Source organism: Morchella importuna (assembly GCF_003444635.1).
Source record: "Morchella importuna strain M04M26 chromosome Unknown Morimp01GS017, whole genome shotgun sequence".
In the NCBI taxonomy this organism is placed as follows: Eukaryota; Fungi; Ascomycota; class Pezizomycetes; order Pezizales; family Morchellaceae; genus Morchella; species Morchella importuna.
The window spans coordinates 38368-58188 of record NW_025763414.1 but is presented as its reverse complement, the minus strand read 5'-3'; the positions used below and the strand labels follow the sequence as shown (position 1 = coordinate 58188).

General features: G+C 48.7%; 1 protein-coding gene across 1 annotated transcript; it reads left to right on the top strand.

Moving 5' to 3' along the window:
• Positions 1-14401: 14401 nt before the first annotated feature.
• Positions 14402-17311, top strand: LAJ45_05931 (uncharacterized protein; the record flags this gene model as incomplete). The annotated part of the gene is made up of 3 exons (XM_046115499.1): positions 14402-14838; positions 14915-17201; positions 17258-17311. The coding sequence occupies 3 exons, from the start codon at positions 14402-14404 to the stop codon at positions 17309-17311; spliced, it is 2778 nt and encodes a 925-aa protein (XP_045971083.1).
• Between the last annotated feature and the right edge of the window lie 2510 nt (positions 17312-19821).

Here is a 19821-nt window from a genome sequence, read left to right as displayed (position 1 = left end):
TCGAGGTTGGCTGGAAGTTCTCGTCTGCCAATGACTCCTGTGGCTCGGGTGTTGCCAGTCGCTTTCGTGTATTCTGTTTCCTGGTAGGATCCGGGTCCTCGCGATAAGGTCGCAGCAGCATCTCGTGAAAGACGTCGTGAACCTTCCATTCTACCGGAAGTTCGAGACGGTAAGCCCGATTGCCCACCACTGCTGAAATCGTAAAGGGCCCTGTGAATTTATCCGACCACTTGGAGTATCCTCCTAGGTTCCGAGTATCCAGTAAGACTTTCTGACCGATAGTGAACCGCTGTGCTGCTGGTCCTGGCTTTGACGCCATCCTGTCGAAAGTTTTCTGTAGCGTATCTCTCGCTAACTCGTGAGCCGTGATGATCTCGTCCAAGTAGTTGTTTCCGTTGGCATCTAATCGTTCGATCTCTGCATCCGTAGGCCAGTCCGTTCGTAGGTGGAAGCCATAGTTGCAGTAGAACGGTGATTGCCCAGTCGACGTATGCTTCGCATTGTTGTAGGCGTATTCGCAGATGGGTAACAGGTCCTTCCATTTCTTGCCTGTTCCTGCCGTATATGCTCGAATATAACCTTCCATGTGTTGGTTGGTTCGTTCTGTCTGGCCGTCGGTTTGCGGGTGGAATGAAGTAGAGAGTCTCCTACGAACCCCCAATCTTTCCGTGATTGCTGTCCAGAATGCTGACACGAACTGTGTTCCTCTATCAGAGACGATGCTCCTAGGAAGTCCGTGGAAACGCCAGATGTCTTTGACAAATGCGTTAGCGGTCTGCTCCGCGTTGATCCCCGTCATTGGAATGAAGTGAGCCATCTTCGTAAAACGGTCCACGACTATCAATACGTTACGGAATCCTGATTTCTCCTTGGGCATTTCTACTACGAAATCCATTGAGATATCAGTCCAAGGTGTGGTGGTTAATTCTAGGGGTTGAGGGAGTGACAAGTGTCTCCGACGTTGCTTGGCTCTCTGGCATACATCACAAGTCTTGACGAAGTTGGCTACATCCGTGGACATTCCTGGCCACCAGTAGTTCCTATCGATCAACTCAAGGGTTTTATCCCTCCCTAGATGCCCCGCTACGGGTCGATCATGATGTTCCTCAATGACCTGCTTGACCGCGTAGCCCGGTACTACCCATCGACCATCGTGGGTGGGGTCATTCGAATCGGGACTCCATTCAGCGGCAGGCTCTACCTTTACGATAGCGGCCTCCGGTGGTCCGAAGATTTCAAGGTTTGAGTCAGGGAGGTGTTCATCCGGAACCATCCTCCGAACCCATCGTCTTTCCTGTTCATACCAACCCTGTAGTGGCTGAGGCAGCTCTACGCTCGGTATGTCGTACCACTGATCCAACTGATTCCATTCCTCTTCGGGGTTCCCAATCACTTCAGACCCAGTTTCTACGCTGGTCCGTGATTTTCTGACAAACTGTTCTGCGCTGAGTAGCTGTTTTACGGGCTGCTCACGCATTACTCCCCCTTCCATTGCGAACTCCGGACGCCTTTTGAGTGCATCTGGCTTGCCGTTCTTTTAGCCTGGTCGGTAATGGATCTTGAAGCGAAAAGGTGCTATCTTCTCGGCCCATCTGGCTTGTCTTCTCGACAACTTCTTGGTCGTTGTGAAATACTGCAGGTTTTGGTGATCCGAATGTATCTGGATAGGGATGTCCGTCCCTTCCAGCCAATGTCTCCAAGTTAAGAGGGCAGAAACTATTGCGAGCATCTCCTTGTCGTAGATCTCATAGTTGACCTCTGCCTCGTTGAACTTGCGAGAGTGGTAAGCTACCGGATGTAGGGTACCATCCTCGAACACCTGGGAGAGTACTGCGGCCTCGGCCCAGTCACTCGCATCAGTCTCCACGATTGCTTCGCGGTGTTCGTCATAGTGTCGGAGTATTGGAGCAGACGTAAATCTCCTCTTGAGCTCGTCGAACGCATCCTGCTGTTCCCTGCCTCATTTCCATACGGAACCTTTCTTCAGGAGATCGGTCATGGGTCTACAAACCTCAGAGTATCGGTGGATGAACCGTCTTAGGAAATTGGCGAAGCCGAGGAAGCATTGAAGTTCCTTGACCTTGGTTGGGGCTAACCAACCTTCGATCGCCTGGACTTTCTTTGGTGATACTCGGTTCCCTTTTCCTGATAGTATAAATCCCAGGAATTCTACTTCCTGTTGATACCATTCCGTTTTCTCGAGGTTTCCGTATAGATGGTGTCGTCGCAGTCGCTCCAGAACTTCTCGTACAAGAGTCGTATGCTCTTCTCTAGTCTTTGAATACATTAAGATGGCATCCAGGTAGACTACTACGCCTTGATCTAGAAGATCCTTGAATATGGTATTGACCATGACCTGAAACGACGCAGGAGCATTGGTCAAGCCGAAAGGCATTACTCTATATTCGAAGAGGCCGTATTTCGTTCGGAAAGCGGTTTTCCATTCCTCGCCCTTAGCAATCCTAATCAGATTATAGCCATTTTTCAGGTCTATCTTCGTGAAGTAGAGTGCTCCTTTCGTTGCGTCGGCCAGCTCGTTCATGAGTGGCAGTGGATAACGGTTCTTGATTGTGATTCCATTCAAGCCACGAAAGTCGACACATAACCGAAGCTTTCCATTAGCTTTCGGAACGAACAGGACGGGTGCCGCTGCTAGGCTAGTGGAGGGGACTACTTTGCCGGAGGGCAAATTCTCGTCCAAATACTCCCGGAGTGCCTTATCTTCAGGTGGGGAGAGCGAATAGATCGGTCCCCACGGCGGCTGCTTTCCTTCCATAAGAGGAATGGTATGATCCCATTCAGAGTGGTCAGGTAGTCGAGCGGCTCCCTCCTTGGAGAACACGTCGGCGTATTCCTGAAACTCCACCGGTATAGCACTAACGAGAGCCTCGTTTACCGATGCTCTTGCCCAAAAGGGGTGTTGCTCGATCGTCATCTGCTTCTTGGGTGACGCCCTCAACAGCCTGATGACCAGCTCTTCTGGGTCTTGATCGTATATGTACTCGACTGATACGAAGCATCCATTGACTATACAGTTGTTGCTATGGAAGCTAACACTGTTGCGTCCCCACTGGATGGTTGGTTGATGCTCCTTGAGCCATCGATGTGGTATGACGAGGTATTCTCCTGCAAACGAGCCAACCTCACAGGTGATAGCCCTGTCTAGATGGTTGCCGATGTGGAGGGTAAGGGGTTGAGTGATGTGGGTGCCGGAATTGGGCATAGGGGTACCGTCGGCCTGTCTGATGATGAGAGGCTTTGGTCGAGGTTGAGTGGGTATTTTTGCACGGTGGATGCAGTCCCAGGACATTATCCAGTCCTCTGTACCACTGTCTAAGAGTGCGTTGACTGTTGTGACATGTTTGGTGCTAGTTGCGGGGTGGTCCCAAGAGATCTCGATCTCGAGACGAGTTTCTTGTGTGTTGGAAGACATGTTTGTATGTTGGTCTGATAAAGGGTTTGTATTGGTTCTGGGTGTGGTTTTCGATGGTTTTTTCTTCTTTGAGCGCGGGGTGAGGGGGTTTCTATAGAGAGTTCGAGTGTTTGATGAAGATCATGGTACAACACTTACGCACCAGGCGTTTCGGGGTGTAACCCCATCCTCAGAGTTTGTGTAAAGAGAATTGAATTTCCGCGCGTATAACAAAACAAATATAGAAAATCTCGTGGCCAACCCATAAAAATAACCGTAATACATAAAACCCTTGTTTCCATAACCCAAAGTAGAAAGAAACCCGTAACGCAACATGGGATACCGAAAAAAATAGAAATACCCAATCAATTTTGATCCTCCAAAGTTGTAATCCTTGCCCTAAATGCCTCATTCTGGGGGCCCAATTTCCGCTTCTTTTCACCCTCCCTTCCGTGGTCCTTTCCTCCGGAAGGATACCGTTTCCTCTTCAGGTCGGTTAACCTGACCTTACTCGTCGCCACGCAATCTTTCGCGAAGTGGTTATCTCTTCCACAACGGAAACACTTTCCTTCCTTTTGCCACTTCTCCTTTTCGTCCTTGGTGACACCTAAGTCATCCGAGGCCTTGGAGTTGTGCGCTGGCACGGAGAAAGTTTTCCGAGGTGCGGGGTTGCGCGATTTTCGCCGTTCCGACTTCTCCTCACGAGGTTTCACGACATCTTTGCCACGTAAGATTTCTTTCCGGGTTTTTACCTCGTGATCCTTACGTCCGACCTTCCTAACCCAGGCTAGCCATTCCGCGAAATCTTCTGGTTCCTCGATCGCGTTCGAGAGGCGTTGTTCCAGCGAGGAGTTTATTCCTGTTAGGATCATGGATTTCATTACGATGGGTCCGACCTTCGCGTCCCATTCCAGATTCTGCATTTCATTGATGTAGTCATCGATCATGCCAGTTTGACGGAGCTTATCCATCTTCTGTTTGGCTTGTTCTTGACTTGTTCGATTGCCATACTGGATCCGTAATTCATTTTTGAAATTCTTCCATGTTCCGATGCTGGGGTCTACCGATAGTCGCTCCACGAAGTTTCGCCAGAATTTTGCCGCACTCCCGGTAAGTTCGAGGGATGCCCACAGGATCTTAGTTTGGTCGTCCCACCGGACTTTCCTCTGAAGTTCAATTAAGACTTCCATTTGGTCGATCCAGTGTCGTACGTCTTCGTCGGCTTTTCCGGAGAAGGGGATTTTTGCCTGTTTTGGCGTATCTCCCAGGGTGGCGCGAGGGGGGTGCATGAGATCTACCTCTTGTTGCCTGTTACGGCGTCTTCGCTCCTCCCGTCTTCTCTGTCTTCGTTCGCGTGCTCGACGATCGTCCTCTGAATCGGAGGAGCTGGATGAATCTGAGGGGGATGGGCCTCGTGGTTTTGCGTGGTTTCCGCCGTTGCCGTTATTGCCATTGCCTCCCCTGCCTCCTTGTTCACTTTGCTGGCTCCTTGCCTCGGAGCGAGGGGGTACGGGGGGTTGGCTCCCTGATCCTTCTGGTCTCTCTCCGGAATTGCTAGGGGGGTTCTGAGGGGGTTGGGGGGGTACGACGCCTCCGCCTCCTGAGCCTTCGGGGGCTGCTGCCGTTCTATTGGCTGCTACCCGCATCTGCTCAATAATCTCCTCCAGGTTCTTCTTCGTTCCTGCGAACTGGTCTTCCATCGCAGCTTGTCTGTCCCGTTCCATCCTCTCGAGGGCAGCCATAACCTCCGCGGGTATCTGCACAGGGCCATTTTTCGGGAGTTGCTGAACGAAGTTGGTCAGCGCATTTATGTGCTGATCCTGTCGCTCCTGCCTTTCCTGATGCGCCCTAGTAGCTTCCACGATCTGCCCAAGGACTTGGCCGAGGTTGCTGGTAGCGGTGGTGGATTCTGCTCGTAGCTGAGCCATGACCTGGTTGAGCTGATTGTCGCGTTCGGCTCTGTCCCCAGCGAACTTGGCGTGGAGGTCCTCGACGATCTTGTTGGTATACTCCTGCTGCTGCCGGGTGAGTTCCCTGAGTATGGGGATATCTCGCACGTGCATGCTGAGTTCCTCGATTCCGCGGCTGAGCTGTTGTACCACGGGGGCTCCTTGTCGCTGGACTTCTTGCCCAATAAGGTCGCCAAAAGGGTTCTCTACCCGCCGTTCCTCTACGTCCATGTTGGTATCCTCGTCGTCGTCCATTACCCGAGGCACCGAGGGCCTCTGAGTAGAGGATCTCTCTCTGATGGGGGTGACGTATGGGGAGAACTCCTTGTGGTCTGCCTGCCGCCTCCTCGCCTGCCCATATGATTCTTCCTGCCTCGTCGATGCGAAGAGGGAGCCTATCGGCACATCTCTCTCTTTCCTGTGGCGCCTCTTCGCCTGGGTTTCTAATATACCTCGATCTCTCAAGGCGATTGAGCTCTCCATGTTGTAGTCTTCCTCCGACCGTTGCTGATGAGCCCTTGACATTGCTAAGTTGCTCGAGTTTGAGCTGTGGTTGCCTTATGCACCAGGGTTGAGCAATGAACCAGGGGGCCGGGTGAGCAAGTCCGAAAGATCGTTGGGAGAGAGTGATCTTGATCGGGAAGAGTTCTGGGTAGTTGAGGATTTCGGGATCGTGTTCCTCGAAGGTAGCGGTGGTCCCTGCTTCTGCGAAGCAACCTGTGTAGTGGAGGTATCCGCAGTATAGATGTTCGGCGCTTCCTCTTCGAACGATGAAGGAGGTAGCGCAAAGGTAGTTGTTGATGGCTGCTGTTGCCACTCGGGGGTGCATATAGTACCTTGGTCTTTTCTAATAGACTAAGCGCTTATTCTTCTACTGAGAGCACGGTGACTATCCGCCACTAAGCAAAATACTCAGAGTATTGGTTTAAGCGAGTAGTTGTCTTATCGAGACTTTGGTAGTGTATGCGATAGGTAAAGAGTAAAAGTTAGGGATAAGGCACAATATAGTGTTTGGGGAAATAGCCAGTGCTAAGCGATAATTCTGTAGCGTTTAAACTGATGATATTGTAAACCGGATTCCCTTGACTTGATGGTTGATGATACCCTCAAGTCTTCGCAGAATCAAGCCCTATTTATACATGTTGGAACCTATGCCAAGGCCCCCTTTCTAATACTAACTGACACAACGATAATAGAATAAGATAATGCTCCCGAAGATAACCCAGATAGAAAAGCGCCCCCGCATAGTTCCGTCCTCCATTCTAATTCCGACACGTAACCATGAACCTTGCAATTGCCAGTCATCGGGCTGTACCATACTATTATCCTAGACCTACTTTCCTAAGTAGAACAGCCTACAGCCGTAAGCCCCGCTTCCTATTCTATTCCGGGTGAGACACCCAATAGTAAGTGTGCCGTCATAATAGTATAACACTAGTGTGGTAACACCGCGTGCTCCCACACTACCCGATACCTTTCTATGCTTGTCCTTTCGTTACCCGACCGTCCTCGCATCACAACCCGTCACTCGTATTTCTCATTGTCCTAAGCCTTTTAGAACAGTGTTCCGTAGTTCCTGTAACACGCCCCCGATCGCGACACCCAAACGACCAGCCCTTCGAGGCTACCCCTCTCTATGTCGTATTGGCACTCTGTCAATAGTCTGGAGGTCAGCGCAGACCTATTGCCAAAGCCTACGATAATCCACTGTGTTAGCGACCTTACGGTCGCGAAACATTCGTTCCTTACCTTACGCAAGGTCCCTTTGTTGGGCCTTACCCCGCTTTACGGCCCTAGCCAGGCAACCCACTTTAACCGAGTCGGCTTCCCCGCTCACCCAACCCAATCGGCCCGGTACTACAACCGAGGCCACCCCATCAAGACACGGTTGGCACCCACGATTGCGACCACCCCATATACTACGGAAATCGAGTTCGAAGGTCACCACTGTAAAGACCACCAACAGGTAGCGGCTCACGCTCACCCCATCTACACTTGGCCTCTGTGCCATTCCTACCTTAACTCCCTCTTGCCTGACGAGCAGACTCCCAGGGACCCCATCGACACCCCCTCCCTATGCTTTCGCACCTGATGCTTCGGCGGTCTCTCGCCTCGCCTTCGTGCAGTACTTCCTATTAGGCATTGGTAATGATCCTGGTTTATGGTGAACGGGTATATAGACGATTGACTTTATGTTGTTTGACGGAGAAGCTTTTGGGATTTCATTTCTACTGTAGTGTTGTTACTTTGTTCGTCGCTTAGTTTCTGTTCATCTACACCATGTCGCGCGATGATTGTACGTACTTTTCTTTTGTCTTTGGCGGTAGTGTAGGCATGCGATAAGCTATGTGCTTCTATGCAATATAAAATCTATCTATCTATCTATCTTGTATCTACCCTCGCAACACCAAAACTTTCGAACAACAATAACTTTTGGCCTGCATTCTCGATAAAACTTTTACTCGAACACGATCCTGTATGTCAATAGACTCCGTAATCTATTGGTATCTTATCATACATCTGTTCGTACGCGAAGTTATCCACGCTCTAGTCCCTGAGGTGTGAACCTTTTTCCCCTCAGCCCTCGCTTAAGCCTCGCGACCGTAGCGAAAGCAACAACCTGGCCTCACCAACCCCACCAAACCCACCAAACTTTGCGGGAAGAAAGAGAACTTTATCAGAAGTCTTTCCCAACCCAACCCGAACCGGAACGTCAGTGATGTCCCAACAAGCCTCCTTGAGCTCCTGATTTGCAGGAGCCCCCCCCCCAGGAACTCCAGCCCCCCCACGCTTCCCCGACACCCAATCCACTCAACCCACCCAACAAACACAGTCTACCACAATCGAACAAACCCAACTCAGCGGCGAACCCTTCTCTATCTTCGCTGAATACACCCAATACAACGAACCATATGCACCAAAATATGACTACATCCACCCTAGCATCGTCCCCCAAGAAACCCATGCCAGAATGGACCTCAATTATATCTCATGGGTTATTAGAAATGCCCTCACCGTGGCGCTCGAACCCCTCAACTAAACAACCGAGCAGATCAATAAGGACCTAAAAGCTACCATCGAAGTCCTATCCACCCAAAATGAAATCCTTAAGCACACCGTCGACGTCCTGGCCAAACAAATGTTTGAAATGACAAAGAACCAAGACAAGACCTCCGAAAAACTCCACCGCCTCCAACAACAGCTCACCAACCTCTCCGTTAACAGACCTAGCAACCAAGCAGTCAACGAAGGAAGAGCTTCCGCAATTGCCGCCGTCGCCGCTGCCACCAACCCCGCCCCTCCTCCCGCACCCATCAATAATGTGAAGCATGCCCAACAACCAAAAGGAAAAGGAAAAGAAACACCAATCCCACCAGCACCAAAATCCTACGCATCCATCGCAGCAGGAAATGCCAACCCCGAATACACCGTGGTCACGAACAGGAGGAAGCCCAAGCCCAACGCGGATCCACTATTCAAACCAGAAATCACCAAAATCAACAGGGAAATAGTCATTGAAACAAACAAGGAATCACCGGTCACCCCCTCCGAAATCAGAACAAGAATCAACGCAAAAATCGAAAACCCAGACTGCCAGCTGGTCGCCGCCAGGAAAACCTCGAAGAACAATATTGTTCTGGAGACCAAATTCGCTACCCCTGCCTCGAAAGTCTTCGAATCTAAACAGGAAATAGAAGCAGCCCTAAGAGTACTCAAGGTCCCCTTTGTGGACATCAGGGTCAACTCCAAATGGTCCAAATTCATCGTACACGGAATTCCAACAACAATCGGAGACGGCTATGAAGCAGGACAGGTCATGGCCTCAGAAGTCAGAAGCAACTACCGAACCACATTCGAAATGGCACAAATCCCCAGATGGCTCAGCAGACCCGAAGCCAGAACAGGGAAAACACACTCGTCAATGATTATCGCGCTCCCAGGACAATACACAAAGGATAACCTCGGACTGAGATACCTCACCCCATTCGACCGGCAATGCAAAATTGACAACTACCTCCCAGCCAACCCAGAAACCCAATGCTCCAAATGCTTAGAATACGGCCACCGACACGAAAGATGCTCCCACCAAACCGGAAGATGCGGACATTGTGCAGAGGACCACCAGACAAAAGAACACCCATGCTCAGAATGCTCAGGAGGCACTAGATGTATCAATACACCCATCCGGTGCTATCACTGCAAGGCCCCCCACAAAGCAACAGACGCCAACTGCCCGGAACGCACCAAAGTCCGCATCACAAACAAACTCGGACCAGATATAAATCCAAGCCCGCTACCAATACCTATCGTCATCCCGGCCCAAAACCCCTCCCAAGAAGACGCAGCCATGGATAATACCCAATGAGTCACATCAAAAAGACAACGGCTATCGCACAGCAACTGTACTGCGCGAAAAACGAGCTCACAACAAAGTCAGTAGTGGAGGAAGCAGAACAGGACCACAACATACTTTTTCTTTTGTTACAAGAACCATGGAACAATAAAGACGGCCACCCACCAGAATCCCCTCTCTTTTATCTATTCACAGTCAGCAACAAAGGCACTAAGGCCGTTACATACATCAGAAAACACGCCAACCTAAAACCAAAACACCATTACACCCATAACAACTTCATCGTCACCGTCACGGTGGAAATCCAAAACCAAAAAACACAAATCCTCAACATATACTCACCAGGGCGGAGTGGACTCTTCGCAGAAGTCTCCCGACAAATAACCACCATCCAAAACTGCCTCGTCATGGGAGACTTCAACAGCCACCACCAACTATGGTATGGACATAGATCCCATGATTACACCAACACAATCAGAACAGACAAACCCGGATCCAAGAAAATAAAAAGATGGATTGATCGACAAAAACTATCCCTACTCAACGAACCAGGCGAATTCACACACTTCCCCAAAAATAATAACAAACCGACCATCATCGATCTAACACTAGTCAAAGGACCAAGTCTGGACAATGACGTCCGCTGGAACATCGACCGACATGGAGCAGGATCCGACCACAGGAAAACCATCCTACAATTACGAGTAGAGAAGCCCCCTCACATCCCCAGGAGACTATGGCACCGAACGAATTGGGAAAGATTGGAAGAAAATATCTCAGGCCTCCACTTTCCCCCCGAAGCATGGGAAAGCCAGAACCACACAAAGCAATCGGTCGACTTTATACTCGAACATATAGACAACCTGATAGACCAAGTAACCCCATGGAGCCAAGGACACCTTAAATCTAAGAAATGGTGGACCCCAGAGCTGAAGGAAATTAAATCAACCCTCCACATACTAGAAAGGAAAGCCAGAAACACCCAAAAGGACGAAGACAGGGAATCTTTCAGAAAGACCAGCAGGATATGGACGGCAGCAATCCGAAAAACCAAGGCAGAACAAAGGGAAAAAGAACTCATGGAAGCCAAGGGAAGCGCCATTTGGAAACTAATCAACACGGGGAAAAGAAGGGACACCACAATCCCAACTATACAAGGTGAAGAAACGTTTGCGGGGAAGTGCCAAGCTCTAAGAGCCCAACTCTTCCCCACAAATTGGACGTCCCCCGACAACCCTCCACTCCAAATCAGACCCCCCTTTTTTGACCTTAGTGACGATTTCCAGGAAGTAACAACAGAAGAAATTACATCCGCAATCAGATCATGCCCAACACACTCAGCCACCGGACCAGATAACATCCCATACCCATTCATACAGGCAACAATCAAGGCAAATACCCAACTCTTCCAAGACATGTTCTCGGCCATGCTCCGACATGGAGTCCAACCGGATCGATGGAAAGCGGCAAAATGCATACCAATCCCGAAACCAGGAAAATCCGACTATTCGTCAGCTAAAGCCTACCGACCCATCTCCCTATTACAATGCTTCAGCAAAGTACTAGAAAAGATAGTGGCAACAAGACTATGCACCGCCGGATCCATCCTAGAGACCCTCAGCAAAGACCAGTTTGGAGGAAGACCAACAATTTCAGCGATTGACGCCCTACTACGGACTCTTACGCCCATACAACAAAACCTCCTAATCAAACGAACCACAGGAACCACCCCAGACAGACCAGCCCTTCTCACAAACGATATACAGGGAGCCTTCAACTGCGTCAACCACCTCCTACTCCCAGAAATCATGACCCAACAAAAATTCCCAACATACCTAACCAACTGGTGCAAGAAATTCAACACCAACCGAACACTCCAATTCCAATTTAACCACGAACTGGAACCACCACAACCATATGCCTCAGGACTACCCCAAGGCTCTCCCCTATCCCCAGTATTATTTATGATATACGCCGGAATGATAACAGATCCCACCAACTCCGCCAAAGAAACCAATACCACCTATATCGACGATGATGCACTCGTACAACTCGCAAAGTCCCCCCTCTACATCTCTAAAAGACTCAACGAAAGAATGGCGGAAAGAGTCAAGAAAGCAGCACCCCTCAATATCAAATACGAACCCCAGAAATCCGACCTAGTCTTCTTCAAACCCACATCGTCGAACACCCCAACTCCCAGAAACTCGGTAACAATCGCAAAAGAAGAAATCCAACCTAAAAATAGACTCAAATACGTTGGAGTCTGGTTGGACTCAAACCTCTCCTTCCGACCCCACATCGAAGAAACCATCGCCAAAGGCCTGAAAGCCCTAAGCCGAATCAGAAACATCGCATACCTCCCCGGAACAACAGTAAAATCCATCCACCACCTCATCGTCCAAGGCTTCCTCCCCACTATCCTATGGGGATCAGAGGCATGGTAGACGGGAGCCGACCACATCCTCCGATCACTATCCCCACTCTATAATGAAGCTGCCAGGATAGTAACAGGCCTACCCCGCTGGACAAAAACCGAAAAACTGCTGAAAGAAGCAGCACTCCCCCCACTCGAACACCTCCTCAACCACAAATCACGAAAATACGGGACTCGCATCCTTTGCCACCCTGCCGACCACCCACTCAACGAAGGACTTATACAGCTCCTCCCCACCAGAATAAAAGACATAAAAGGCACAGGCCTACACCGGATCGCATCACTCATGCTTCCCTTCCAAGAACCAGGCAACCGCAGAGAGCGATGGATCCAAAACCACACTCTCACCAAACGCATGCTGGAAGAATGGAACTCCATCCCATGCACCAATTACTATGAGCCAGGAACCCTTAAGATTCACCCCAAACGAGCAAAACTCCCCCGATCCAAAGCGAAACTCATACACCGCATACGATGCCAAGTCACCAGAATAGACAGACATGCAGCATTCACGGAACCCGAACCCCGGCAATGTGGCTCGGAACAATCCTCCAAACATACTATGATCGACTGCCCGCGATGGGCACAAATACGAAGACCACTCATGGACAAAATCCCAGGACCGCACACCTGGGAAAATTGGTTATTCACCAACCTCAACGTAGACCTGATTCTACATTTCGCATCAAAAACCAACCTACTCTACTGGTACGAAATGGACGAGGAGGACCCAGAGGAATGACGAAAGATTTCTTTGTTTTCTCTCTTTTCTTTTCTGTACCGGCCTATGATTTTCGTTGCTTTCCGTCTTCTTTTTCTCTGTTTCCTTTGTTTTCCTATGTTTATGGCGGTGGATCTGGCGTGCGATAAGTTCTGTACTTCAAAGCAATATAAAACTATCTATCTATCTATCTTGTATGTACTACACGAATACTACTTTGTTCTACGCCTTGTCATAGGGTTCAACTAGTTAGTCATACTAGGAAGAGCCACTCCATAGTCCATAGTCTCGAATACTTATTGCCACGTTCTCGCCTCGGTTGTATTCCTTGGCACTATAGTCTCTACGTCCATAGACCCCCGTTACATAGTGAAATTGACTCTTGGAACCAACATCCAAATTGCCTGCGCTCTATCAGAGGCCATATGGCTTTACTAGAGGTCATAGGGCCCAAATAAGAGCTTGCAAAGGTGCCTGAGGCTGATAGAGGCCACAGGGTGTCACTAAAGCTCGCTAAAGATCTTGAAGGTGCTAATTATTATTCCAGATTCGATATTTAGGGTCGCTAGTCTTTTTTAGAGGTCTCTGGTGATTGTAGTAGTCATCGGGGTTAATATAAATCATTATTAGTTATCAGGTGTTGATATTAAAACAACAGTTTCCCCAGGCTGTTCGTGAATAGACTGGTCCTGTCACAGATATATGAGCCTAGGAGTCCATTCACGAATACCTCAAGTCTGTTCGCGGATTTGTCAAGTCCATTCACGAATCTGTCATATCCGCGAATGGCCCGGAACACATTCACGAATTCGAGGTATCCGCCAGTGGCCCGGAACATCAGTATGAGTTTCTTTTGTGACTGTCATTTTAGACAGCAGAACACGTGTGGTTGTTGTACAATTCCTTTCTACTTTAAACAGAGGACTTGATCATCTTAAGATTCGATAGATCAATACAAACAAAATCATCGTCTTACTTCCTCCTCTTTTCTCGAGCCAACTAAACATAACCATCGTGCTGAGCTTGAAATATCGACAACTTAGTCTGGATCTGCACTGCTAATATCCCGCTAAAAGGACCCTTCAGATCAAGAGCGCGCTGCGAAGCTCAAAGCCTGTTGTGAATAGGAGTACGAGCAATAACTCGACTAGTGTGCATGTATAGATACATGTAGACCACTGCGCGGGGGAGCGGTCAACACGGGGGTCAAGATTTTGTAGGGAAACCAAAAGAGGTAGTCGATCAACTTCCTGCATATCATACATCACTCCGGCGTATATTTGAGATTGGCCATACCTCCGTGTTGACACCCCCGTGAAGCCATCTATGTGCTAAGCGCAGCGCAGATCCAGTGTCACCTGGGAAAGTCGGTATCATGCAATTACCTAATCATTCAGCCTTGCCAACTTGGATCCTTCCCCGCCTTATAACTAGCCAGAAACATGTAGAAAACTCTCAGACTCTAGAATACAGTACCAGTGTGTTCAGAACTGCTTATCCCTCAACTATATATCTCCTCATCACTGCTATGGAACTAGGGACGGCTATAGTTGGACTGGTCGTGGCGGGTGCGCAGATTAGTGCTGTCTTGAATCGCTTCATCTCCAGCTGCACCAACGCTCCATCGGCTGCTCACAGTATTTATCAAGAAGTCGGTGAATTTCGTATAGTTCTTCAAAAGTTACAACATATTGTGTTTAGTCCAGAACCCCTTGACAACGAGAAGGCTTCATTAATCGACACCGGGCCAATTTCTTTCACCCTCGTTCATTGTGTGTGTACATTCGATGAGCTAGAGAAGGAGTTGAAACGAATGAAGCTTGACGAATTCAATTTGGAGGGAAAGAAGCTGGGCGTTTGGCATCGCATGAGATGGAGTTTGGTGGAGCAAACAATGTCTGCAATGATCTTGCGGATTCAGAATCATAAGAGCACTTTGGGGATACTTCTCTCCGTATTGCTTTCGTATGCCTCCATTTGGTCTAGTCCTCTTTTCTTTGGAGTACTTTTTGATTCGGCTAACCCCTATGGTCTATCCCAGCGAATCCATCAACGATGTAAAGGATCTTATGCAGGATCTTCATACCCTGGTGGCTCAGGGTGTTGTTGCGTTGCCAAAATCAAGAGAGCCAGACTCGGATTTGAGATCTTTAACATCTCAAGATACGGCAGAAACCTCTTCGGACAATTATGCGAGTTCTATCAGGACAACGACAGGGTCTTTTATGCAACGTTCTCAATATATTTTACCATCCCTACACTCTACGTTATTCTCCAGTCGGCCGTATCGGAATAGGAGTAGTAGTGAGTCGATTATATCCGTCGCGACATCCAAACGCCGTGGAGGAAGCTGGTCTTTGGATGCCGGAGACTCTAGGTATTCCGTTTTCTCTTTGCCGGTCTCCATCAGCACAACATCGGGTATCAGTCTTGCGGAAGCACCGCCCATTTCACAGATACACTTAACCTTACCTACGCAAATCGTCCATGGCTGCAATTGGTCCACAAACTTCCATTCGGACCCTTCCAGGCTATATGAATTACTTACGGCAGAGGAGAAAAAGATCTGGCTAGTGCCGAGTCCCAAAAGCTTGGACGGATCCTTACTTTTAAAAGCCGTTTATAAAGGATTGACAACAATTGTATTTCTATTGCTATTAGATCCCTCAACACCGAAAGATAGGAGGACCCAAGATGGATACACCGCGCTAGATTTAGCTGCAGAATATGGGCATGTGGAGATTGTTCAGAGGTTATTAGAGAAAGGGACGGATGTGAATTCCAGAAGTAACAATGGATATAGCGCATTGCACCGAGCGGTGAAGGGAGGATCCTTTGGCCTCATCCAGCTGCTTCTAGATGCAGGGGCAGATATGGAAGCGATAACACACCCAGAGTATCATACACCATTGCATCTAGCAGCCAGACACGCTGATCTTGATGTTGTTGCTCTATTGCTAGATAGAGGTGCCAATGCCGACGGAAAGGCCGCGGACGGGCTCACACCATTGCACCTAGCGGCCAGAGATGGTTTTCTTGAGGTTGTCGGTTTATTGCTAGATAGAGGTGCCAATGTCGACGCAAAGACCGCGCGCAATCATACACCATTGCATCTGGCGGTCAGACATGGCCTTCTTGAGGTTGCCGGTCTATTACTAGAAAAAGGTGCCAATATCGAGGTAAAGGCCGCGAATGAGGACAGGCCATTGCATCTGGCGGTTAAACACGGTTGTCCTGAGGTTGTTGGTCTATTACTGGATAATGGTACCAATATCGAGGTCAAGGCTGCGAATGAGGATAGACCACTGCATCTGGCGGTCAGACACGGTCATCTTGAGATTGTCGGTCTATTGCTAGACAAAGGCGCCAATACCGACGTGAAGGCCACTTATGGGCACACGCCTTTACATCTAGCAGCCAGATATGCTGATCTTAAGGCTATCGGTCGATTGCTAGATAGCGGTGCTAATATCGACGTAAAAGCCGCGGACGGGCACACACCACTGCATTTAGCGGCCCGAGACGGTTTCCTTGAGGTTGTCAGTCTATTGCTAGATAGAGGTGCTAATATCGACGCAAAGGCCGCGGACGAGTATACACCATTGCATCTGGTAGTCAAGCACGGTCTTCTTGAGGTTGTCGGTCTATTGCTAGATGAAGGTGCCAATATCGACGCAAAGGCCGCGAACGGGTACACACCGTTGCATCTGGCAGCCAAACACGGTCTTCTTGAGATTGCCCGTCTGTTGTTAGATGAAGGTGCTGATATCCATGCAACAAGCACAAACGATGAGACACCATTGCATCTGGCAGTCAAACAGGGTATTTCTGAGGTTGCCCGTCTATTACTAGATGAAGGCGCCAATATCGAAGCCAAGGCCGCGGACGAGCATACGCCATTGCATCTGGCAGTCAAACACGATCAAATTATAACCACCGGTCTATTACTAGCTAAAGGTGCTAATATCGACGCAGAAACCTCCAACAAAGAAACTCCTTTACACCTAGCACACAAAGTTTCAGTAAATATCCTCAAACGTTTGTTACATGCCCGAGAAAGCCTCGATGGGAAGAAGAACAAGGAAGAAACTGCGTTGCGTGAGGGTATCAGCTACCAGGAGGTGGAGATCACCCGGTCTTTGCTAGGTGAAACTGACGCCAACGTGAGCGCAACGAACACCGCTGGAAACATGGTAGACACGTTTGGGGTCACCCCAAGAACGATCCCGTCGATATACGAGTCTTTGGATGACTCGAGTGCCTCTCTTGAGGAGGGGGCCGATATTGAGGCAAAGGATAGTGATGGTGAGAGCACATTACATCATGCGGTCTGTTGGAACAACATGGGGATTGTTCGTACATTACTTGATGCTGGCGTGAATAGTACCTCGGGACCCTTGGTGGGAGATACCCCGTTGACCTTGCCGGAAAAATGTAATCACGAAGAAATAATTACATATAGTATTCTGCCGGATGTGGCCCCTGCCGGGAATGTATGATGGTAAAAGTTGATGGAGAATCGATTCTTGATCTACTAGGGGCTATGTTTTTATTATACCGCTGGGCGTATGGTAGCGTCTGGCGTGGGTGGAGCTGGTGTCTTTAGTTCATAGCTCTTCTATTTTCACTTAGTAAAAATGCTTCATGTGGATCTCCCGGGGAACGTCTCTTGCTGTACCATGGCGTCTACTCTTGAAAGTTTGCATTAGATTTTCAGCGTGCGGAAGGGTCTATCCGTCCTCTGCCACATTATACGAGATCCACTTTCCGTCACCCTATCCCGGTTTCCCTTGTGCTTTCTCCAAGGGGCTGGATAACGATATAGGAGATCTAGATGGCCACGTGGTAAAGCAATTGTGAGCTCGCGGAGATGCATGTATCCTATGCGCAAAAAAAAGAGGTGATGCCTAGGTGAGCAAGAGGTTCATAGAGGGGCAGGAGGGTATATCTAAACGACCGGCGGAGATGAGATGTTGTAGTTCCTAACCCTGTGGGGTAACGCTTGCTGCGGGGAGAGAGAGAGAGAGAGAGAGAGAGAGAGAGACGAATGGAACATCATCATCTCTACCTACATGGCGCACATGTGTCTTGGCGTGCACACCTACATACTACTACTCAAAGCTGGATGACGTCAAAGTCTACGTAGCTTTCATACGCCAGGTCCGTCCCTGCCAAGCTTCCCCACAGAATGCGTGGGGCAGTCTTGGCATAGATTGAGTGACGTTGTGTAACATGTTACAACAAGCTATCTCGTATGGTGTAAGAGGGAGCAGAGGGGGGAACCCCTTCAACCCTGTACACACTACTTCACTCATTCCTTCATTGACACCAGGAAGCAAAATTGAGGAGCCTTACCTTTAACTCGACTTTATGGCTATAAGGGCTACAATACGAACTGGTGTGAACAGGGATAACAAGGTTGCCCCCCAAGGCCTCTCCCACCATAGCTACATGCATTTAGTTGCCTCAGATATTGATAGTATAATCCATCTGCAGTTAATTTGATATGGTATGAAACTTTGGGTGTCGTTCGAATTATACACACCACGGAGGTTGTATATGTATATACGTATGCAGCTAGCTACATGTAGCTAGCTGAATATATATGTCCAATGAACAGCGTAATTCTAGTCAGGGTACAGTACTATTGCTGAATACAAGAAGGGGAGAATTATAATTCTGCGATATGGGTTGAGCGTCTCCCTCATTATGCCTGCGGTTGGTAGAAACACACGACACCTAGGCTGGTGAAGTTTTTACCCTTGATGGCTACATATACTGTCCGAAGACTACGCGTAGATATACACGGCTTACGGGGTCTAGGGAATCACCAACCGGAACAGATGAGGCGTTGACTCGTACTCGTATTGGTAGGGTTATATGAGTCTGTGTACGTGTGGTTGAGAATTGTCATCCAGGCGCTGTACTTTAACCGGTATATATCAGTGATTGCGATGATGGTGGTAGTCGGTATACCAGCAACAGTAGTGCTGCTTTCACCCCCATCCCCATGCATACATGTAACTATGGATATCTGAAAGGGCGCATTCAAATAATATGAGAAGAGATACCTTATCATGAAGAAAAATAACTTCTACAGGTATAGTCACACTCCACTGAGTGCGTTATTTAGCTATCTTAGTCTAATTTCCTTTCGTCGCTTTCCTATGTTAGAGATGGCGGCGGAAGTTATAGAACGGGCAGTCAGGGGAAGTGCGATATTGCCATAAGCTACGGCTTGCATGCAATCAATGAATTAAACAAAAAAAAAAAAAGGTCGGTAGAGAAAGTATGTAGGAGAAGTAAAGTAATTGATCGTGTTGTTGTTTCTAGCTAAGGGGGAATGCCCCGTATTTTATACTAAAGAGAGGTAGTACGAAAGAAATACAATGAGTCATAGACGTATGAGTAATGGAATGACTAATAGGAAAGTGAGTCATGAGTGAGTCATACGCCGATGACAAATACTATAATGAAATAACGATAATCTTCCAATACTATGAAAACGTGCCGAGCGCCTTATTTCAAGAGTCGGTGTTGAAGGTGCGACTAGGGTTAGGGTTGAGTGCTACAAGGTCCGAGTCGAGCAGTTGTGCCGCTCCGACGTACATGTAGTGCGAAGGGCTGTTTTTTCTCAGCCGATCAGATGTACTTCTCGCTAAAGATGTACTTATCTCTAAATAACACATGTTTTGAAACCAGTACTCAGCATTGAAACCTTGGAAATTCGAGGACATGTAATATCACTCGGTGTTCTTGGCGCGTCCTGGGTGGCCGACTTTAGTTCTTATTGTGCAGTTTGGTGACAGGGATGTGTATGGGCTAAAGTATTGGGATTTCGGCGGTGGGGAAAGTATACCTTCGAGCGTACGAGTGCTCTTCACATCAGGTTATGGTTGTGTAACGCGGTGTCTGCTCTCTAGCTCTGCTAGTGCGGAAATAAGGTGA